The sequence below is a fragment of the Alosa pseudoharengus genome, unplaced genomic scaffold, assembly GCF_046254945.1.
Source record: "Alosa pseudoharengus isolate Yale_2024_CS ecotype anadromous, Long Island Sound unplaced genomic scaffold, YU_APseudo_1.1 YU_APseudo_1.1_scf_10, whole genome shotgun sequence".
NCBI classification, from domain to species: Eukaryota; Metazoa; Chordata; class Actinopteri; order Clupeiformes; family Clupeidae; genus Alosa; species Alosa pseudoharengus.
Genome location: NW_027468565.1, coordinates 22970635 through 22989558, shown reverse-complemented (window position 1 = coordinate 22989558; position 18924 = coordinate 22970635). Strand labels below are relative to the sequence as shown.

Below are 18924 nucleotides of genomic sequence, written 5' to 3'. Positions count from 1 at the left end.
CTGTAGTCAGCTTCCCCCCGTCCTAAACCACACACTACTGAGAGACTCTCTCGCTCTCTTGACATGCAGAGAGTAGTGGAGCATGAGGAGCAATGGACAGCATGGGACCTGGCAGCTCCAAAGGCCCAGTCACACTGCTAACAGTAACCAGAACGATAACTGTGCAAACTACTATTTTAAATATCGCTTTAGCTAGTAAGAATGACAACATCCACATCCATATTGCACACTAACATGACAATGACATGAAGAATGATAATGGGATCACTTCCAGAGCGATTTTGTGAATGACGTAAATGCTTATAGCCAACCAGAATCCAGTTGTTTTCAGGCATCATATAAATTATGAACATTAACATATAAAGTGGATGCTCTGTACAGTTGTCTTTATAGTTATCGTTAGCCGTGTGGATAGGCCCTGTTATAGTTAGCGTTAGCCGTGTGGATAGGCCCTGTTATAGTTAGCGTTAGCCGTGTGGATAGGCCCTGTTATAGTTAGCGTTAGCCATGTGGATAGGTAGGCCTAGTAATTTGGGGGGTGCTGGAGCAGCTGTACCGTCACCATCTGAGAAACAGTTGCCCGTGCTTGAATCTGAACCCCATTGTGAGTCCCTGTCACTTTAGATAAAAGTGTCTTTTTTCCCCACTTGCTTAAAGTGGTGGTGGAGCCTCTTCAAGGACCGATTATGATTGCATAAAGCACATAGAGTAAATAGTATTTAACAACATTAAATGATATATTTTTAATGACAAGGGTGTTAGATTTCCTTTACAAAATTGTGAAATATATATGTTGGTTCCACTCTTTTTTTTTTCTTTTTCTTTCTCTTTTCCTTTTCTCACTCTCTTTCTCTTTTTGTTTCTCCGTATCCATCGCTCTCCCCCCTTCCCTGGCATAGATGCACAGCAGGCAGCCTTCACATGCAAATGGAGCCCATCACATTTTTATCACGTTTGCTCATTTCTGTATTTCTTAAACTTTTAAATCTACATTCACCAAAGCCATTATTCAAATGCCCTTTACAAAAGCCAGAAGGAGTTGCTAAAGTAGACATGAAATAATTATTGAATTAATTATCGAAGTCACATACCGTACAATTAATTTTGTGGCTTTGCCCGAGTCTTTTTTGCTAGCTCCGTCTTCCCCCCCCCCCCCCCCCCCCCCCCATCCCCCTACTCCCACCCGCCATCTATGCAGGGAGAATGTCAAGAAACATTTTCTAATTAATTTATGTGTGATTATCTGGGAGACTTTCTGGAAGGTCCCCACTTTCAATTTATGAAAGGCTAGCAGTGAAGCTAGGGGAGACCAGGAGAGATGGCTGTGGTGGTACTGACAACACACACACATACACGCAACTACACACGCACACACACATGTACAGACACACACAAACATGTTCTCTATTACACAGGCACTTTTTCACACTGACAGAGAGTGACTAACACACATAGTCTGAGTAATATTTCTTTCTTGCACTAATGTCTAGTGAAAACATATTGTTCTTGATCGAAGCCTACGTACAATAATGATTATTTTTATCTAAGGTTAGTGTTTATTATCATTGTTTGAATGTGTAGTGCAGTTGCTCTAGTATTCCTGATAGCAGTGAGGTTGTCTTCACTCCTCCATGGTTCACTAGACTAAATGAGCTCAGTTTAGACAGATCGGCTCTTCACCAGTCCCACTCTGCTTACTCTCTGTGAGGCCAGCCTTCTCTCTCTCAGCTCACCATGTTCATCAGGAGATGGCTATTCAGATACTGGCAAGGGATCAGGCACACAACTTCAATGAAGCTTAGTCTGCAGTGTGTTAAAAACATATTTCTGTAATGTAGGAGAAGAAAAATAGCAGACATAACCACTACAATCATCAATCAGTGAACCAGGGGTCTTATTTAAATAGAACTAGCTGGTTATTTGATTGAGGATTTATTAAGAAGAAAAGCTCTAAAGAAAGCTCTTTATTCACAAACTGACCGCAGAACAGGTCTTATATAGGTCATGCCTGTACTTTGCCACCTACCTACTGACCCCTGGCTCCCCCTGTTGGTGTGGAAGGGAGGACATGGAACAGGAGTGGAGTGGCCAAGCAAGGACCCCACATCCCCCGAGGAGAGGTCATTGCGAGAAGTGGCTGAGTGTGCGTCCGAGTGAGGTGTGTTGGTGTTGCCTGAGTATTCCTCTCGGCCCTCGCTTTCTGCTCCTGGTGTTTGTGTTCTTGCAAAAAACCGTTTGTCTGGCAGGCAGGCGAGAAACAAATGATTAGACCTCATCAAATGTCACACTTGAGTCTGTTTTCTCACCGCTGGATGTTTTTTCTGCGTTTTGTTACCACGTTTCCTTGTCATTTCTGGAGCTTCTGCAAAACAGCATCTCATCATCGCCTCCTCCTCCTCAGGCTCTTTTATTTACTGTTTATTTGCTTATTTGTTTATTTGCGGTTTTACACATATCTATTTTTTATCTCCGACGGCTGTGTTTGGTGCTGACGCTCGTTGCTCTGCCGCTGTCCCAACTGCTCTTGTCCATCAGTCCAGCCGGCGCAGCACCACGGCCAGATAAAAGGTGTTCAGGTGTTCAGTTAAGAGAAAGCCCGAGTGGCGCAAACGGCATTAAATGTCAGCGCTGAAGTTCTGTCGAAGCTCATCAAGATGAAGCCGTCCTGGCAGCCGAACAGGCTTATCTCCACACCGCAACAGAGGCGTAAAAGGGGAAAAAAATGGAAATGACTGGTGGCAACGAGCTGTCGTGCATTCCAGAGAAATGTCTGTATCTTAACCGGCTTTGACCTCTGGAATATGCATGGCCAGTGGGCATATTAAAAATGCATTTTGGCTGCTTCTGCTTTTCATGGAAGACCATGGTGTAGCTGTTCAACTGTTGTAATTCAGTGGTTAACGGTAGTGTCTGTGTGTGTGTATGTGTGGGTGGGTAGTTGTGTTTGCATGTCCATATCTGTGGGTGTGTGTTGTTTGCGTTAATGTGTTGGAATGCACAATATCGTTCCCTGTCAAAAAAGTACACCTGTGCCAGTTTTTTTCTGTTTTTCTTGGAAAGCTGAGGACTAGCTATTCATCACTCATTGACACACCTGATTGTTGACACAACATTTGCAACTTAACTGCAATTTGTTTAACTACTAAAAAACTAAACCACAGAAATATTGCATGTGCATCTATTCGAATCTTCAAACTCACGCACATCCATTTAGTTACAATCAGAACAGCTCCAGAATCGGAGAAATATTCCAAATAATCAACAGCAATTGAAGTGAATTTGCCATTATTAATTTCACATTCCATTTAGAGCCCTGTGTCACAGTCTGGTGTATATAGAAACATTTGCCTGTGCATGTTGAAGTGTACACAAGTCTTCATAAGTCTACCTCACCCATGAAGTCTCACACACACACACAAACACACTCCCCACACACCTTGCCTCTTTTCTGCTCTCTACCTGCGGTAACTGCGGAAACAGGAGCGGGCGCCCAGGATTTGTCATTCAGCAGAGGTTAAACCCCTCCCATTAGTGCGGGTCGGGGTGCTGGGCCTGATAAAGACTTCCTGTTGTACCGTGTCAAAAAATCAATGGCTCTGCCGTGATCGGCTCATTTGATATCAACAATAGTCTTTTGAAAGATCAATTAGCTCCGATAGAGAGTGCGGCACACAGAGGGAGGAGGAAGAGGGAAGATGGGGGATACTTGTATTTGGGCGACTTTCTTGCCCCCCCCCCCCCCCCCCCCCACCCCTTTTTCCTATCTCTCATGCGATTCGGTGAAGCGGGATCATGAAATCACATCCACTAGAGACGGGTGGCCTGGGGTGACAATGTGCTAAAATGCTTGAAGCAGTTTTTTTGGCCTGCAGTGGAGACTGGCCTCACATTATGTGAGCAGTATTGTACTGTATATTGCTCTGTACTGATTTATGTTGCTGAAATTGTCTGTACTGTACATGTGCTTATTTTGTGCGTGTGTGTGCGCGTGTGTGTGTGTGTGTGTGAGAGAGAGCGAGAGAGAGAGGGGGTGGGTGCATGCTTGCTCGTGTGTGAGGTGTGTGAGAGAAAGAGAGTGAGAGAGAGAGAGCGTCTGTGTCTGTGTTTTTTGGGCAGGTGTCCGCCTTGTTAGTATCAGGTAGGTATTTTTGTGCTGTGCGGTTGTGGTTACACAACATAGTATTCCTTTTTCATCCTTTTTCTCAGCAATTTGTATGTGTGTGTGTGTGTGTGTGTGTGTGTGTTTGTGTCTTTGTGTATGTGTGTGTCCCCCTATATGTATGTGTGTGTGTGTAAGTAATTGTGCAATTGTGTGTGTATGTGTGTGCGTGCACTCAACCACTTTGGCATGTTCCCAAACGCTTTAGAAGCCACAAACATTGGATAATTAATAGCTTTCATTCTCCTGCACACATGTCTGCTCTGCACCGCTGCCGATAGCAGCTCCTAACGGCACCACCAGAAAGAGCTGTCACACAATCTCAGTGAGCATGTGAAATGAAACACTGTTTGTGTGTGTATGTGCGTGTGCGTGTGCGTGTGCATGCGTGTGCGTGTGCGTATGCGCGTGTATGTGAGTGCCTGTACATTGACATTATGTCAGCCGGCCAACCTGAGGATAAAGTTTGTTTGTCTCCTTAATATTCTGATGCCATATGAACTGAAAGATTGCCTGTGTAGAAAGTCCACATGATATTGCTTTAAATAATGTAGCATTGCTACACTCACTGCAAGCAAACACACACACACACACACACACACACACACACAACACACACACACACACACACACACACACACACACACACACACACACACACACACACATACACACACACACACACACACACACACACACACACACACACACACACACACACCTTCATGCGGTTTATGCCCATGGTGCGGCACTGTGCTGCTGCTCTGGAAGCTAAGTAGGAAAATCCAAATCTGAAATGAGAGCGGGGTAAAGGGCAGGGAGTGCGGGTGGTTTTCAGAGCATGGCTGAAATATGTGTGTGTGTGTGTGTGTGTGTGTGTGTGTGTGTGTGTGTGTGTGTGTGTATTTGTATGTGTTGGGGGGGGGGGGGGTTTGGGGTCTGTATGCGATGCAAGCGTGAGTGTGATATGTTTATCAGTTCTCCCGCAGCTCCATGGTGATTAGGAGTAGACGAGGTGAGCATAGTTGTGTTTCTCACGTCTTCTCTCTCTCTATCTATGTCTCTCTCTCTCTCTCTCTACCCTCTCTCTCTCTCTCCTCACTCCAATCCACCAACGCACACACACTACATTAGTGACAGATAGGTGTTCACAGGCAGGTATCTATCTCTTCCCACTTTCTCCCTACAGCCATGATATAATATCCCCATTTCTGATAGGCACATTTTATTTATTTTTTTTAGTCAGTCATTCATCCATGCACTCACTCACTCATTTTTTAATACACTAATTCATGCTCTCATTTATCCATTCATCATTCAATCATTTATTCACTCACAAATTTAAATATTCACCCATATTCTCTCACTCACTCACTCACTCATTCACTCACTCACTCATTGACTCACTCATCCACTCACTCACTCCCTCTCTCTCTCCCTCTCTCCCTCTCTCTTACACACTCACTCACTCCCTCTCTCTCTCCCTCTCCCTCTCTCTTACACACTCACTCACTCCCTCTCTCTCTCCCTCTCTCCCTCTCTCTTACACACTCACTCACTCACTCCCTCTCTCTCCCTCTCTCCTTCTCTCTTACACACTTGCTCACTCATATCCTTCTCCTTTTCTTGGTATTTCTTCTCCCACATCTCTCTTTCTTCCTCTCTCCACCTCTCCTATCTCTTTCTCTTTGTCTCTCTCTCTCTCTCTCTCTCTCTATCCTCCCCCCTCTCTCATTCTTCCCTTCTCTGTTTCCCTCCCCTCCTGCCCACCTCCAGCGGTTAATTGCATTAGTCATTTCATTAACGAAGGCGTGATTGTTTTATTGTGCGTGCCTGTCAAATGGAGTGACCAGCCTCGGCGAGAGGAGAGGCGGTGCCAGTGATAAGCGGCCTTTGTGTGGACACTGCTAGTGTGCAGCGCCATTGATAAGACCATTGTGGACTCATCGCTATCGATAAGGCCCCGCAAGGCCATCCCATTGGCCGGACGGTCATCCAGCAGAGCGGACGTTGGGGTTAAAGCGACAGGGTTGGCATGGCAACCACGTGAGCGTGTGTGTGTTTTGAGAGGGGACGCCGTCAGTGATGAGGACGTTAGAAGGAGAGGACTGACTAACTTCAGAGGTAAGGGGTGGACGCAGATAGACAGGATTAGGGTATGGCCTTTAAATGGACCACTACAGCCACCATAGTCTTTCCCACTTTACATGTTTACTATACTGTATCAGTGTGCACCAGTGTTGTCATGAGGATTCTGTGGCATGGCTGGCCTGTGTGTGCCTGTGCGGAAATCAGGGATGAAAACCAGTGTGGATAATTCTTATCCTCCTGACCAGGCAGAATGTCTTGGGCTTAAGAGCTTGTGGAGGCTCTATCAGCTCAATGATTTTGCACTGTAGTCTCGTTATTAAGTCACACTTACAGTCTGCCACATTAGCTTGCTAAGGAAAGCATTTCCACCATCAAGAATAAAATGATTGATCTCTTATCCAGTCTATTTATTTCATTATTTAATCAGTAACTTAATGGGTGATGAAATGATCAGATAGTTCCACATTCTGACGTGACCACCATTGTTGCATAAGTTGAGTGAGGGACCAGGTCCGCAATCATGGCGGAGGGGTCAGGGGTGACTTGTTCAAAGGTAGGGCCCACTGAGGAGGCGACAGGGGTCACGTGGCCGGGTCACTCCGGAGCTCTGATGCTGAGGTCAGAGGTCACTGAGAAGGTCACATGCTTTTGATGCAGGGTTGAGATTAGGACACCGATTCTCTCGCTCGCTCACTTGGCCACGCTGGACACTGGACTTCAGCCCTCCCTGATAGCAGAGGGAGTCTGGCGTCTGTGAGCAAACAAAGCAGCTCTCTCTGCCTTCACATCACCTCACCTCACGATCACGCTCACAATCAATCTCTTGTGTGTATGGCTAGTACTTTCAAATGTATTTCAATGTATGTGTCTATGCTGTGTGTATGTGTCTATGCTGTGTGTATGTGTTTATGTTTGTGTGTGTGTGTGTGTGTGTGTGTGTGTGTGTGTGTGTGTGTGTGTGCATGTGATTCTCCTCTTGCCTGTGAAATATCATGTCACCCCCCCTTCATCTCTCATTTCTCTCTCTAGATCTCCCTTTGTCTTCCCTTCTTAGTGTCAAGCCCTCCCACGTGTGCACGTATGTGCTTTTCTCAGAAACATGTGGCAGTTCCTGGTCACTCCGTCCTGCTCTCTCACTCTTTCTCTCTCTTTCTCTCTTGCCCACTCTGCCTCTCTCTCTCTCCCACTATATCTCTCTCTCTTTCTCTCTCCCTCTCTCTCTCTCTCTCTCTCTCTCTCTCTCGCACTCTCTCACTGTTGGCTGTGGGAAAAGCCATTTTATCAGCGTCTGTCTGTTGTTCTCTGGTGGGGATAGATACAGAGAAGATAGATGAGTGTTTTGACATGGAGAGTGTTAGACAAACACTCTTATCGGCCCGCCACTTTAGCCCGACCCCCAGAAAGAGAAGCTTAACCACAGAGGGGCATGGAGGGGGCGTGCGGGGTGTAAGGGGGGCATGAGGGAGGGTTGGGGGCTGGAATGGCTCATCGGCAGGGGCAGAGAGAGAGAGAGAGAGAGAGAGAGGGGGGTGACTTCAGATGAGTACAGCCATGATGGAGGACCAGCTGTAGGGCCAACACACACTCACACACACACACATTCACACACACACTCACACACTAAAACACCTGGTAAGCTTTTTCAGAGGAAAAGTGCTATCAAAACCATACAGTGGTCCTTGGTCAGAAGTACACATTGAAGGTCCATGGGGTTCTATATAACATTGAGTAAGAGTCCCAACCATATGTGTTGAATAATGTAGGCACCTTTCAGAAGAAATATTCTATGTCATACTAAACTGTGAGTCACAGGTATGCCCAACTCACAGTGGTACCAAATCCTATAAGAGGCATTACAGCAGAGACTGTGTGTGTGTGTGTGTGTGTGTGTGTGTGTGTGTGTGTGTGTGTGTGTGTGTGTGTGTGTGTGTGTGTGTGTGTGTGTGTGTGTGTGTGTGTGTGTGTGTGTGTGTGTGTTCCTCCTGTCTGTTGTCCCTGAAGACTGACAATGTGAGCTGATGATGTGCTATGTTGTCTTGGAAAGGACTTCATACAAAGTGTGTTGTTGAGTGATGTGTGTGTGTGTAAGGTGTGTACTGTGATACTATGATGGGTTTTCTTTTTTCATCATACAGTGAGTATCACACATATTGTTGGACATCAGAGTCATTACGCCCATTACACCAGCTTTCCAGTAAACATACACGTAAATATATTGGCACACACACACACACACACACACACACACACACACACACACACACACTAGAGCCTTGACTCTCATCCCTGTCCCATGCTTATCTGAGTGAGGAAGTGCATAAGTTCCCTCCGTTTTGGCCCACTCTCCTCACGTCCACTTCCAGCTCCATCTGAGCACACCACACCCCATCTAGTGGTGGACACATGCTCTGGCCTCTGTGCTCACAGAGAGCTACACTTTTTATGCCCAATGATCCAGTCTGTCCTGTGTTAGGGTCAGTGCCACCCACAGGGTAGTTAATGGGGTTAAATACAATGTCAATGTATTGAGTGCCACTCTATGTTTGGTTGACGTTGAAATGGTCTAGAAATAGAGTTTTGTTTTAATCTGACAATGTGTGTGTGTGTGTGTGTGTGTGTGTGTGTGTGTGTGTGTGTGTGTCTGTGTCTGTGTCTGTGTCTGTGTCTGTGTCTGTGTCTGTGTCTGTGTGTGTGTGTGTGTGTGTGTGTGTGTGTGTGTGTGTGTGTGTTTCAACCCTTCAGATGAGCTGGCGCTGACCGAGGGTGTGGACGGCTTGAAGGTCCTGGCCAGCAGAGATCTCCCCGCGGACACGCTCTGGGGCCCCTGCGCTGGAACCATCCAATCAGAAGAGCCCGGGGACACGCACACCAATGAGGTTTGTGGAAATGAAGTTCAGCACAGAAATATTAGGAGCACAAGTGTGGGCCTTGGAGGTGAAAGACCAAATGATTACTGGGAGAAAATGGTCCAAACCAGATCGATGTCTTGGGGTTAGTGTGTAAGTACAGTGAGTCAGTGCAGTGAGGGGGCAGCCGTGGCCTACTAGTTAGGGCTTCGGACTTGAGGGTTGCCGGTTCGAACCCCGACCAGTAGGAACGGCTGAAGTGCCCTTGAGCAAGGCACCTAACCCCTCACTGCTCCCCGAGTGCCGCTGTAGCAGGCAGGTCATTAGTGTGTTTCACTAATTCACGGATTGGGATAAATGCAGAGAACAAATTTCCCTCACGGGATCAAAAGAGTATATATACTTGGCCCCCTTGGGGATCAATAAAGTATCTATCTATCTACTTATACTTACTTAGTCAGTGTGGCCTATTTACCCAGAAGGCCTGCTAGGGCTACTTGGGTGAGTACATGAGCCCTGTACTCCCTTATTAGGAAGCCGTACTGGTCTCCCGTCATGTGCTGAAGGTCCATCTGATCATGTGATGTTCCTGGCATAGATCACGCACTCCAGCAGTGCAGAGATAACACGCTCACACTCACTCCCTTGTGCGCACGTACACACACACACACACACACACACACACACACACACACAAGCACATACTGCACAATCAGACAAGAGCACATACTCAGACAGACACACACACACATAGTCTTGTTTTGCACACATTGACACACACACACACACACACACACACACACACACACACACACACACACACACACACACACACACACGCAGAGACACCCAAAGTTGCTGGTTTGTAAAATCAACCCAAGTTAAACAGCAGATAGTCTTTTAACCTTCTGTTCCCTGCAGCTTGTCTGTGGGAAGAGACGCTTGTCTCGTATGATGATTGGCACGAGCGAGTGTGATAGCGGATAGCGCTGGCTTTGCCCCCTTCCACGCACTCACAGGAAGGGGAGAAGAGTCTCATCGTCCCCATTACTCACTTGGGTTCCACACACACACACACACACACACACACACACACACACACACACACACACACACACACACAATTACAAGGAGTAACACACCGGGCTGAGGAGTGGGGACGAAGGCTCTGCCTCTTCCCACTTAACTCTCTCTTCCTCCCTCACCTTCTCTCTGTGCTCTACCACTTAAAATACCTTACTCCATTTATTCATTCTTTTTTTTTGTCTTTCTTTCATTTTCTTACTTTCTTTTTTGCTCACATCTCTTTCTCCCTCACACACATACAGTCTCTCTCTCCCTCCCTCCCTCTTCCTTTCAATCTCTCTCTTCTCCATCTTCTCCTCTCCTCTCCTCTCCTCTCCTCTCCTCTCCCTCCAGACGGACTCTGGCTTTTATCTCTGTGTGGCGCCATCCTCCTGGACAACAAACCTCAATGATTGATTTCTGCTTGATAGGCTCTCATTTCTAAGATTTCATTTATTATCAGAATTTCTAAGTCCGCCGCTCCCAACCCCCACCCCCCCCCCCCTCTCCCCACACAGACACACACACACACACACACACACACACACACTCCTGCCTCCACCTTTCCTTGGATGCCTTCTCCTCCTTCCTCCCTACCTTGTCCCTATCGCTACGCCCCCCTTGCCTCCGCCACTCCACCCCACCTCCCAGTCTTCCTTCTCAGTCTCTCTCTCTCTCTCTCTCTCCTTCTCTTTCTCTCTCTCTCTTTTCCTCTTTCTGTGCTGCCCGCGCTCAGGCAACTTATCAAGGAGAGGCTTTGTTGATAATATTCGGCTCGGTCCACGTCCGGGTCTCACGTTCGCAATTTGTCCAGTCGCTCCTGTCTCTCGGACTTCTATCTTTCCTTCCGCCATGGTCATCCTCTTTCTCCCTGGCCTCTCTCTCTCTCTCTCTCTCTCTCTCTCTCTCTCTCTCTCTCTCCCTCCCTCTCCCTCTCTCTCTGTCTCTCGCCTGGACATTCTCTTTGTCTGCTATCTGAAGGCTGGAGCGGTGAGGAGTTGGCTCTCGGTATCAGAAGGAGATAGTGTGTTAGAATCTCGCATTCCTTTTACGTCTAGCCAATCAGCCCCCCCTGTCACCCTGCACGCCCCCCACCCCTCTGAACACTCCACATCCTGATCTCCTCCTCCCGCAGTATCCAGCCAAGGGGTTACCAGGGGTTACCAGGGGTCAGGGACGTCTGTGCTCATCTGGTCTGAGATTCTGAGATTCCTCCATGATGAGATCTCCCAACCCCCCCACTCCCCCCCCCAGACACACACACACACACACACACACACACACACACACACACACACACACACACACACACACACACAAACACACACACACACACACACACACACACACACTCCCCATCCTCCCCTCCCTCCCTGACTCATATCTTTTCCTCTCTGAATCCTTCTGGAAATCAGACCCAACTAATTGGATAGAGTGGTTGTGGTAGTGTTGTGTGAGTGTGTGTGTCTGTGTGTGTGTACACACATATATCTCTCTGTGTGTGTGTGTGTGTGTGTTGGCAGGAGGTTAAATTAAAGGGCCACAGGATTTGGCTTTCAGGAGGCGTCTGAGGAGAGGAGACACTGGAAACATCATCCCTGTGATTTGACTTTCAGAGCAGCTTGATTCTCTCTCTCTCTCTCTCTCTCTCTCTCTCTCTCTCTCTCTCTCCCTCTCTCTGGATTCTCCACCTGATACCCGTCTCTCTGTGACCCGCTCTCTTCTCCGCTCCACTCCCCTCATGGCCAGTCCTGGTCAGCTCACTCCGTTTCAGGCCCCGTCGCACCTTGCGGGGGTAAAGCACAGTCATTTCTCAGCACCTGGGGCTTGTGTAGCCAGAGCAGCTGTGGGGGTGTGCTTGAGGGGGCAAGTAGAGACAGGATGCTTGTGAGCATGTGTTCCCATTCCGTGTGTGAATGCGCCCTTCCAGTTCCTCCATCTACTTTTTACGTTATTTCCGGATTCGGCCGAGGTGATTTATCTCCTGACGCCATTGGTCAAATTCAACTCACCAGCCATGTCTGGATGAAGTCATTTCCAGACAGGATTAGGATGGCCATTATTGCTGAGTTTACGTGTTCGTATAGGCTACCCCATTTTCCCGCGGTGCCCAGCGTTCGTCCCCTCATCGCCCATCCCGCTCATCCCCCCCTTCTGCACCCACCTGGTCTGGCCGCTGTCCATGCGATGTCCTCCCCCTCGGGTGCCAATGCCTCATTGCCTTCCATCCTGGCACCCCGCAGGCAGGGTGGCCAATGCCAGCCAAACCTGCCCGCCCTGCTCTCGCTGTGCAAATTTGCCTCTTATTTGGTGCAACAAGATAAGCTATCAGTTTTATACGAGGCCTACAGTAGCACAAAAAGGCAGACAAACAAGTAGATACATGTAGGCACACACACACACACACACACACACACACACACACACACACACACACACACACACACACACACACACACACAGACACATAAACACACACATTTGCATGCATCGTTGCGCACATTTAGGCTCTTTCAATCACCCAACACACATTCAATCAGAGCACAAACATACACATACCTACACACGTACACCCAAATCATCGTTTCAATCAAGTATTCAAGCATTAACCATTGAATGACCGATATCCATGAACATACAGTATGCAGAGCTGTGTACTTTTGCCTGATGACTGTTCTGATTTTCATGTGTCACTGAGGGTGTTTGTGCTTTCTCTCATGCAGACCTTTTGAATATGAATGTATAAATGAATGTGTGTCTTCTATCTTCATATTATGTAAACATAGTGTATATGTTTGCATCTGTGTGTAGTGTTTGTGTGTGTGTGTGTGTGTGTGTGTGTGTGTGTGTGTGTGTGTGTGTGTGTGTACATCGGTATCGGGGGGTTGGCACAGGTTTTTTACGAGTGTGTGTGTGTCAAGGGTGGGGGATTTCATCATGAGTTCAGAGGAAAGCGGGCGTTTTGTTTCGTTAGAGATGGCATCCTCAACTCCTGCTCTGTGAGCCGAGCGATCGCGCCCAGGAGATTATCTCCTGTCAACAGGCTGCTCGCCCAGGAAAAAGCCTCCCTATTTGCATCCCTTGAAAAAAGCCATAGATTGATTTATCTGCATGTATTTAAATTGGGACTGATAGGGGGAGATGAAAGCTGGACTCTGCTGCTGTGCTCAGTGTGTGTGTGTGTGTGTGTGTGTGTGTGTGTGTGTGTGTGTGTGTGTGTGTGTGTGTGTTGGCAGGCTTTTGGTGCTTCAGCATTCTCACTTCTTATTTGCTGTCCATCAACCCTCCGTCACCTCAAAAAGATAGTTTATGAATGACCATGGCTGATCTGCTTGGCCTAGTTTGTATGTCTTTTGCACTCAGAAGGAGGGTGTGGTTGGTGATTGATCCCTTATGAAAATCTTATTTGTGGCTGGGAGGGTGTGTGTGAGGGGGTGATTGCACCCATTTTGTGTATCAGTGCTACAATTTGTTTCCTGACTGACATCTTTGTTGTGTCAGTGTTTGAATGGTTTGTGGAACCAGTTTCAACTGACAGCATTTTGTTATCCCCAGTTTGCCCCTCCTTCCTTAAAAAAAAAAAAAAGCATTGCCTAAAGGCTGGGATCCTAGAAGGAGCGTGAGTGTGGAGTTCAAAGCGTTATCACACGCCGAACGTCTTTTCATCATGTTTTAGAAACAAGCGTTTGCGTTAATCCCCCAATAATCTCTCCAGGAGAACTGGCTCTGATAAGACGCGCCACCCACGGCTCACAGACCCACTCTCTGGGACGCTCCTCTGCCTCCTCTCCCTACATCTCTCTCTCTCTCTCTCTCTTTCTCTCTCTCTGTCTGTCTCTCTCATGCTCCATCTATCTCTCTGACTTTCTGTCTCTCTGCCCCTCTCCTCTGTCTCCCCAGGAAGGACATATGAAGGTGAATTCCCATACTCTTCCCTTTCTCTCTCTCTCTTCTGCTCTCTCTGACTCCCTCCCTCTCTCTTTATATTTTTCTATTTTAATTGACCCTAATTGTTCCTTGGGTGTGTGTGTGTGTGAGGGGGGGGGGTATACTCTATGTTACCACAAGAGTCTGTGGCACCACTTGACCACCACATCACCTATCTTTTTTTTTTTTATTCCCACAAGTGGTTAGCAGTAAGACTTTCCAGGCCCATGATTTTTACTACTGTAGGTTTTTCTTCTGTCGCTGAGCATGTCTACAGTGTGGTCACTGTGAATCAACCAGATGAGTGTGATAGTGTTGTTGACCTTTGTTATGAATTTGGATCCTTCAGCAAACCAAAGTGTACATGTCTAGCTGCCTGTCTGTGTCTGCTGGTGTCCTCAATGGCTTTGGCTTACACTTTGTCTGGTTATGTTGCTGAACAGCCATAGCAACAAAGAGGAATGATTGTAGAATGCAATGCCTTTTCCAACCAAACGTAAGCAATGAGCTTCTTCTTAGGAGCAAGGGAACCCATCACTATAACTCATAATGAGTGTGTAGAGGAGTGGGTCCGGCACGCCAGACTCCACTGTTGAGCCTTTTGGAGGTGTTGTTGGCCTACCTCAATGAAACACAGAAGAAGTATGATGCCAGCTTGAAAACCCCAGTGAAATGCTCATTAAGGCTGCTCCGATGCTGTTTGTTCCTGCTTCGGTTCTTTCTCTAGGCAATTGGGCTATTAGCTTTGCTCAGAGCCTGTTTAAACAGGGCATAAACCTACTTGCTTGGTTGAATTTGCCATTTGTCATTCGTTCTTTAGAATGTATAATAACCACAGGTTATTTGCACACCTGTAAAGTAGCTCCAGTTTTTTGGCCGTATCACACTTGTATATTAATTTACCATACTCGTTGTGAAGTTTAAATAAACTGTCACGTTGCATCAGAGCTGTAAAATACAGACGTTCAGAACATGGTAGCATATGACAGAGGTGGCTTTTAGCCAGTTACGTGACAGTAGGCTAAGTAAAATAGCAATGTTTCAAAGCTAAGGTTCATCAGAATCCTGGGATATGCCCGCTTGACAACGGAAGAGATGGAAGCAACCAAAGATTCTAGAGCAGTGTTTGTGGATCTGATGTTGCTTTTAGATCTGCATGAAGCATTCTGCTCATGGTACAGTTTTAGGGTTTGAATGGTAAATGAAAAAAACAACCTGCCTTGGCGCTTCTCACACACAACCGAAACAGACACTCACAGAGTCTCACAAACTCACACACTTTCACACAATGCGAAAAAAAGCCCTCTCCACGCGTCACAACAAAGCTGTTCTCCCAGTCCTCTACTGGGCAGAAGATATGAAGGCAAGGACAGACACCCAGACATACAGATATGGTGCAAGATGGCAGTGATGATGGAAGAGAAAGAGTATGGAAAGAAAGAGGAGAGAAAGAGAGACCGAGGCAGTGAAGAGAGGGAGAGAGAAGTTGAAGGATGGAGAGATAGATTGAGCCTGAGGAGTTAGACTATGGAATGGGACCAGTGTGTGTATTGAGAATGGAGAGAACGATGGAGAGAGTTAATATAAGAGGAAGAGAAGTGTGTGTGTGTGTGTGTGTGTGTGTGAAAGTGAGTGAGAGAGAAAGAGAGAGAGAGAGTGAGTGAGAGAGAGAGAGAGAGAGAGAGAGAGTGTGTGTGTGTGTGTGAGGGAGAGAGAGAAAAGGAGGAAGAGGGAGAGAAAAATCCCTCTATATCTCTGAGGCTCATCTCTGGCGGTTCAGGAGCCCGCTTTCCAAGAGTGCCTCATTTTCAAATCTCTTATCTACTCGGCTTTAAGTATCGCACTTTTATATTTTTACATGTGATTTGCATACAGCTCATCAAACCGGCTCGTGTTTTCTTGCGAGGTTGTGTACTCTGCATATCCCTATCTCCGTTTCTGTCTCTTTCTCTCGCTCACATGCGAGTCGTGTGGAAAAATGTGCCTGTTTCTTGTGCTCAGAGCAGACGAAAGCTGAGGGGAGACAGTGTGTGTGTGTGTGTGTGTGTGTGTTTGCGTGTGTGTGTGTGTGTGTGTGTGTTTGGTGTGTTTGTGTATGTTGTAGAAAAAGGCAGGAATAAAGAAAATGTGTGTGTATGAGAGAAAAAGAGGGAGCGAGTGTGAGAGAGGCGGATGAGAGAAGGTTTCTGATTGTTATCTCTCTTCCTTTTCTTCAGTGGAGTTTTGGAGGATCCACACACTGACCTCTTTGTTTGGGACAGTGTGCCCCTAGCCCCCCGCCACACACACACACACACACACACACACACACACACAGAACCCTCTCCAGCTCCCCTCGGTTTGGGAAAGAAAACCATTTCCTGTGACAGAGGGAGAGAGAGAGAGAGAGCAAGAGAGAGAGAGAGAGAGCTGAGAAGGAGGGAAGGGAAGAGGGGAAGAGAAGAGAAGATGGGGTAGGAGAGAGTGGAACATGGAGTGTGAAGAGAAATGAGAATGGACAGATGAGGGGGGAAAAAGAGATGGGACATGAAGCAAGGGATGAATGAATGGGTGGAGATGGAGAGATAGATAGATTGTAAGAGACAGGAAGGACAGAGATGGAGAGGGAGTGAATGAGTGAGTGAGTGGAAGAAAGAAAGAGAGAGAGAGATAGGAGGGAGAGAGAGCAAATAACAGGAGGTAATGGGAATGGTTGTGCTGTATTGTATTGTAGCTACAGTGTAATTTCAGTCCAGGTCTGGATCTGACTGATAGTGCCTTTCCTCTCTTCTCCTCTACTCTCCTCCTCTAAATACTTCTCTCTTCCTCTCATCAAGCTCTGGTCCGCTCTGAGGCGAGGAACCCCGGATGTCTGGTGCTTGCCTGCATGCTTATATTTCAGCAGTCAAATATTCACCAATCTAACGCTGACACCTCGTCATCATCAGCTGCCACAGCTGAAGCATCCAAACTCTGTCCAAAGCACCATCATATTTTCCAGCGCAATTCAAATCAATTCAGATTTATTAATTTTAATGACACCACTGACGATGAGCATTGTTTTGCGAACCTTACCCCAAAGTGTGAGACACTGAGAATAAACCTAGGCAGGTTATTTTTTTGAATATTAACATTTTTTATGCTGTTATGCTTAAACACAGTATTTATTTGAAAAACAATGAAGCCACATAAATGGTTTAACCACGTCTCAAATCAAATGGACTGTTGAGAGCCTCGCCTTGCCATCCCTCAGTGAGACTGCTGCTAGCCATGGCAAAACGGCTTGGCTGAGCGGGGCTAGGATTGACTTTACTGGGGGGTGGTGGTGATGAGTGGGGGGGGGGGGGGATTGGGCATCAGGTTAGTGGAGATATTTCCGTCTTCCTTTCTCCTTCCTGTGCACTGAGGGGAAAGACTTTTTTTTTTTCCTTTTTTCTTTTTTTCCCTCCCTCCTTTTTTTGCATTCATTTTCTCTCGGCAGCCAGGAGAGGAGAAGCAATGAGGGAAGGGAGAAATGAAATCAGCCGCGCATCATTTGCATTCAACTTTTATCGGGGAGAGGAGGGCGTTTTTGGGACTGATAAGACAGAGGGCGTCGTGAGGGCTGGGCTGGGGGGGGGGGGGTGGAGGGTGATGAGGTGTGTGTGAGTGTGTGTGTGTGTGTGAGAGAGAGAGAGTGTCTGTATGCATATGAATATGTGAGTGTGTGTATTGGAATAACAGAATGTCCATATGAATGTGTGAATGAGTGTGTGTGTGTGTGTGTGTGTGTGTGTGTGTGTGTGTGTGTAAATGAGAAAGAGAGCTTGCACATGTGCACATGTGAATGAGAGCCTGTGAGTGTGTGGATACTGTATGCATGTGGGCAAGTGTGTGTGTGTGTGTGTGTGTGTGTGTGTGTGTGCGAAGTGAAAGGTGCCTGTGCAGCCACTGCTGTTTCTCTGTGTGTGTGTGTGTGTGTGCGTGTGCGGTGGGGAGGGGTGGGCCGCTGCTTAATATCAGACCAAATAATTAGATTGGCTATCTAGGCGGCGGCAGCAGCGCGGGGATCAGGCAGATTAAAGAGCCGCTCGCCTGATTCATATTCATGAGTGCCGCTCGGTGCCACCGGACCAGGGCTTAGGCTGCCACCGCTGACGCTGCCACCACCGCCACCACCACCACCACCGCCACTGCCGCTCAAAGAGCCACGCGCCCAGGGACTTAAAGACACACTCTCAAAGTGCCCTGGTCCCACTGAGGAAGGAGAGAGAGGGAGGAGAGGGTGGCAGAGAAAAAGGTTTGGATGGAGAGGAAGAAAGAGAAAGAGAGGGGTGAAAGGAGGGTAGGATCAGAGAGAGGTTGAAAGAGGGAGAGATAAGTGAGAGAGGGGGCGGGAGGGAGAGAGAGAGAGAGAGAGAGAGAGAAAGGGAGGGTAGGAGAACAGGATGAGGTGGGAAGTGATTGAAAGCAGAAGTAGGAGTTGAAGCAGGGCCTTCTTCCACATACTGTTTTCTTCCTCGTGTTCTGCCTTTTTAAATTCTTCCTCCGTCCCACAGAAACAAAATCTCTCTCTCCCTCTCTCTCTCCCTCTTTCTCTCTCTCAATCTCTTACTCACACATATCTCTCCACACATTTTTATATTTCATTTGTAATTATTCTCCTCGGCCTGTCCAGACGTGCTCGTTGTGTAAATCTCAGAGGGGAAGAGGGTCGGCATCTTTGCCTGGAACCGCTGTAGTCTAATTGTTCCTGGAGAATTCCCTCAGGGATACTAGATGTTCAATTACAGCCGTCGAACTTGAGCAATCTCCACCTCTGCTGATATCACCACATTAAAACCTATAATTAAAATGCTGGCTGCTACGTTGATGTTT

General features: G+C 47.2%; 1 protein-coding gene across 2 annotated transcripts in view; it reads left to right on the top strand.

Annotated features, from left to right (window-relative positions):
* The window catches only part of zfpm1 (zinc finger protein, FOG family member 1), an 89125-nt gene that overhangs the window by 53846 nt on the left and 16355 nt on the right, over positions 1 to 18924 (top strand). For both annotated transcript variants that reach the window (XM_076267771.1, XM_076267763.1), the window contains exon 4: positions 8993 to 9126. In XM_076267771.1, the coding sequence (XP_076123886.1) occupies positions 8993 to 9126 (134 nt within the window). The remainder of the gene's footprint in view (positions 1 to 8992; positions 9127 to 18924) is intronic.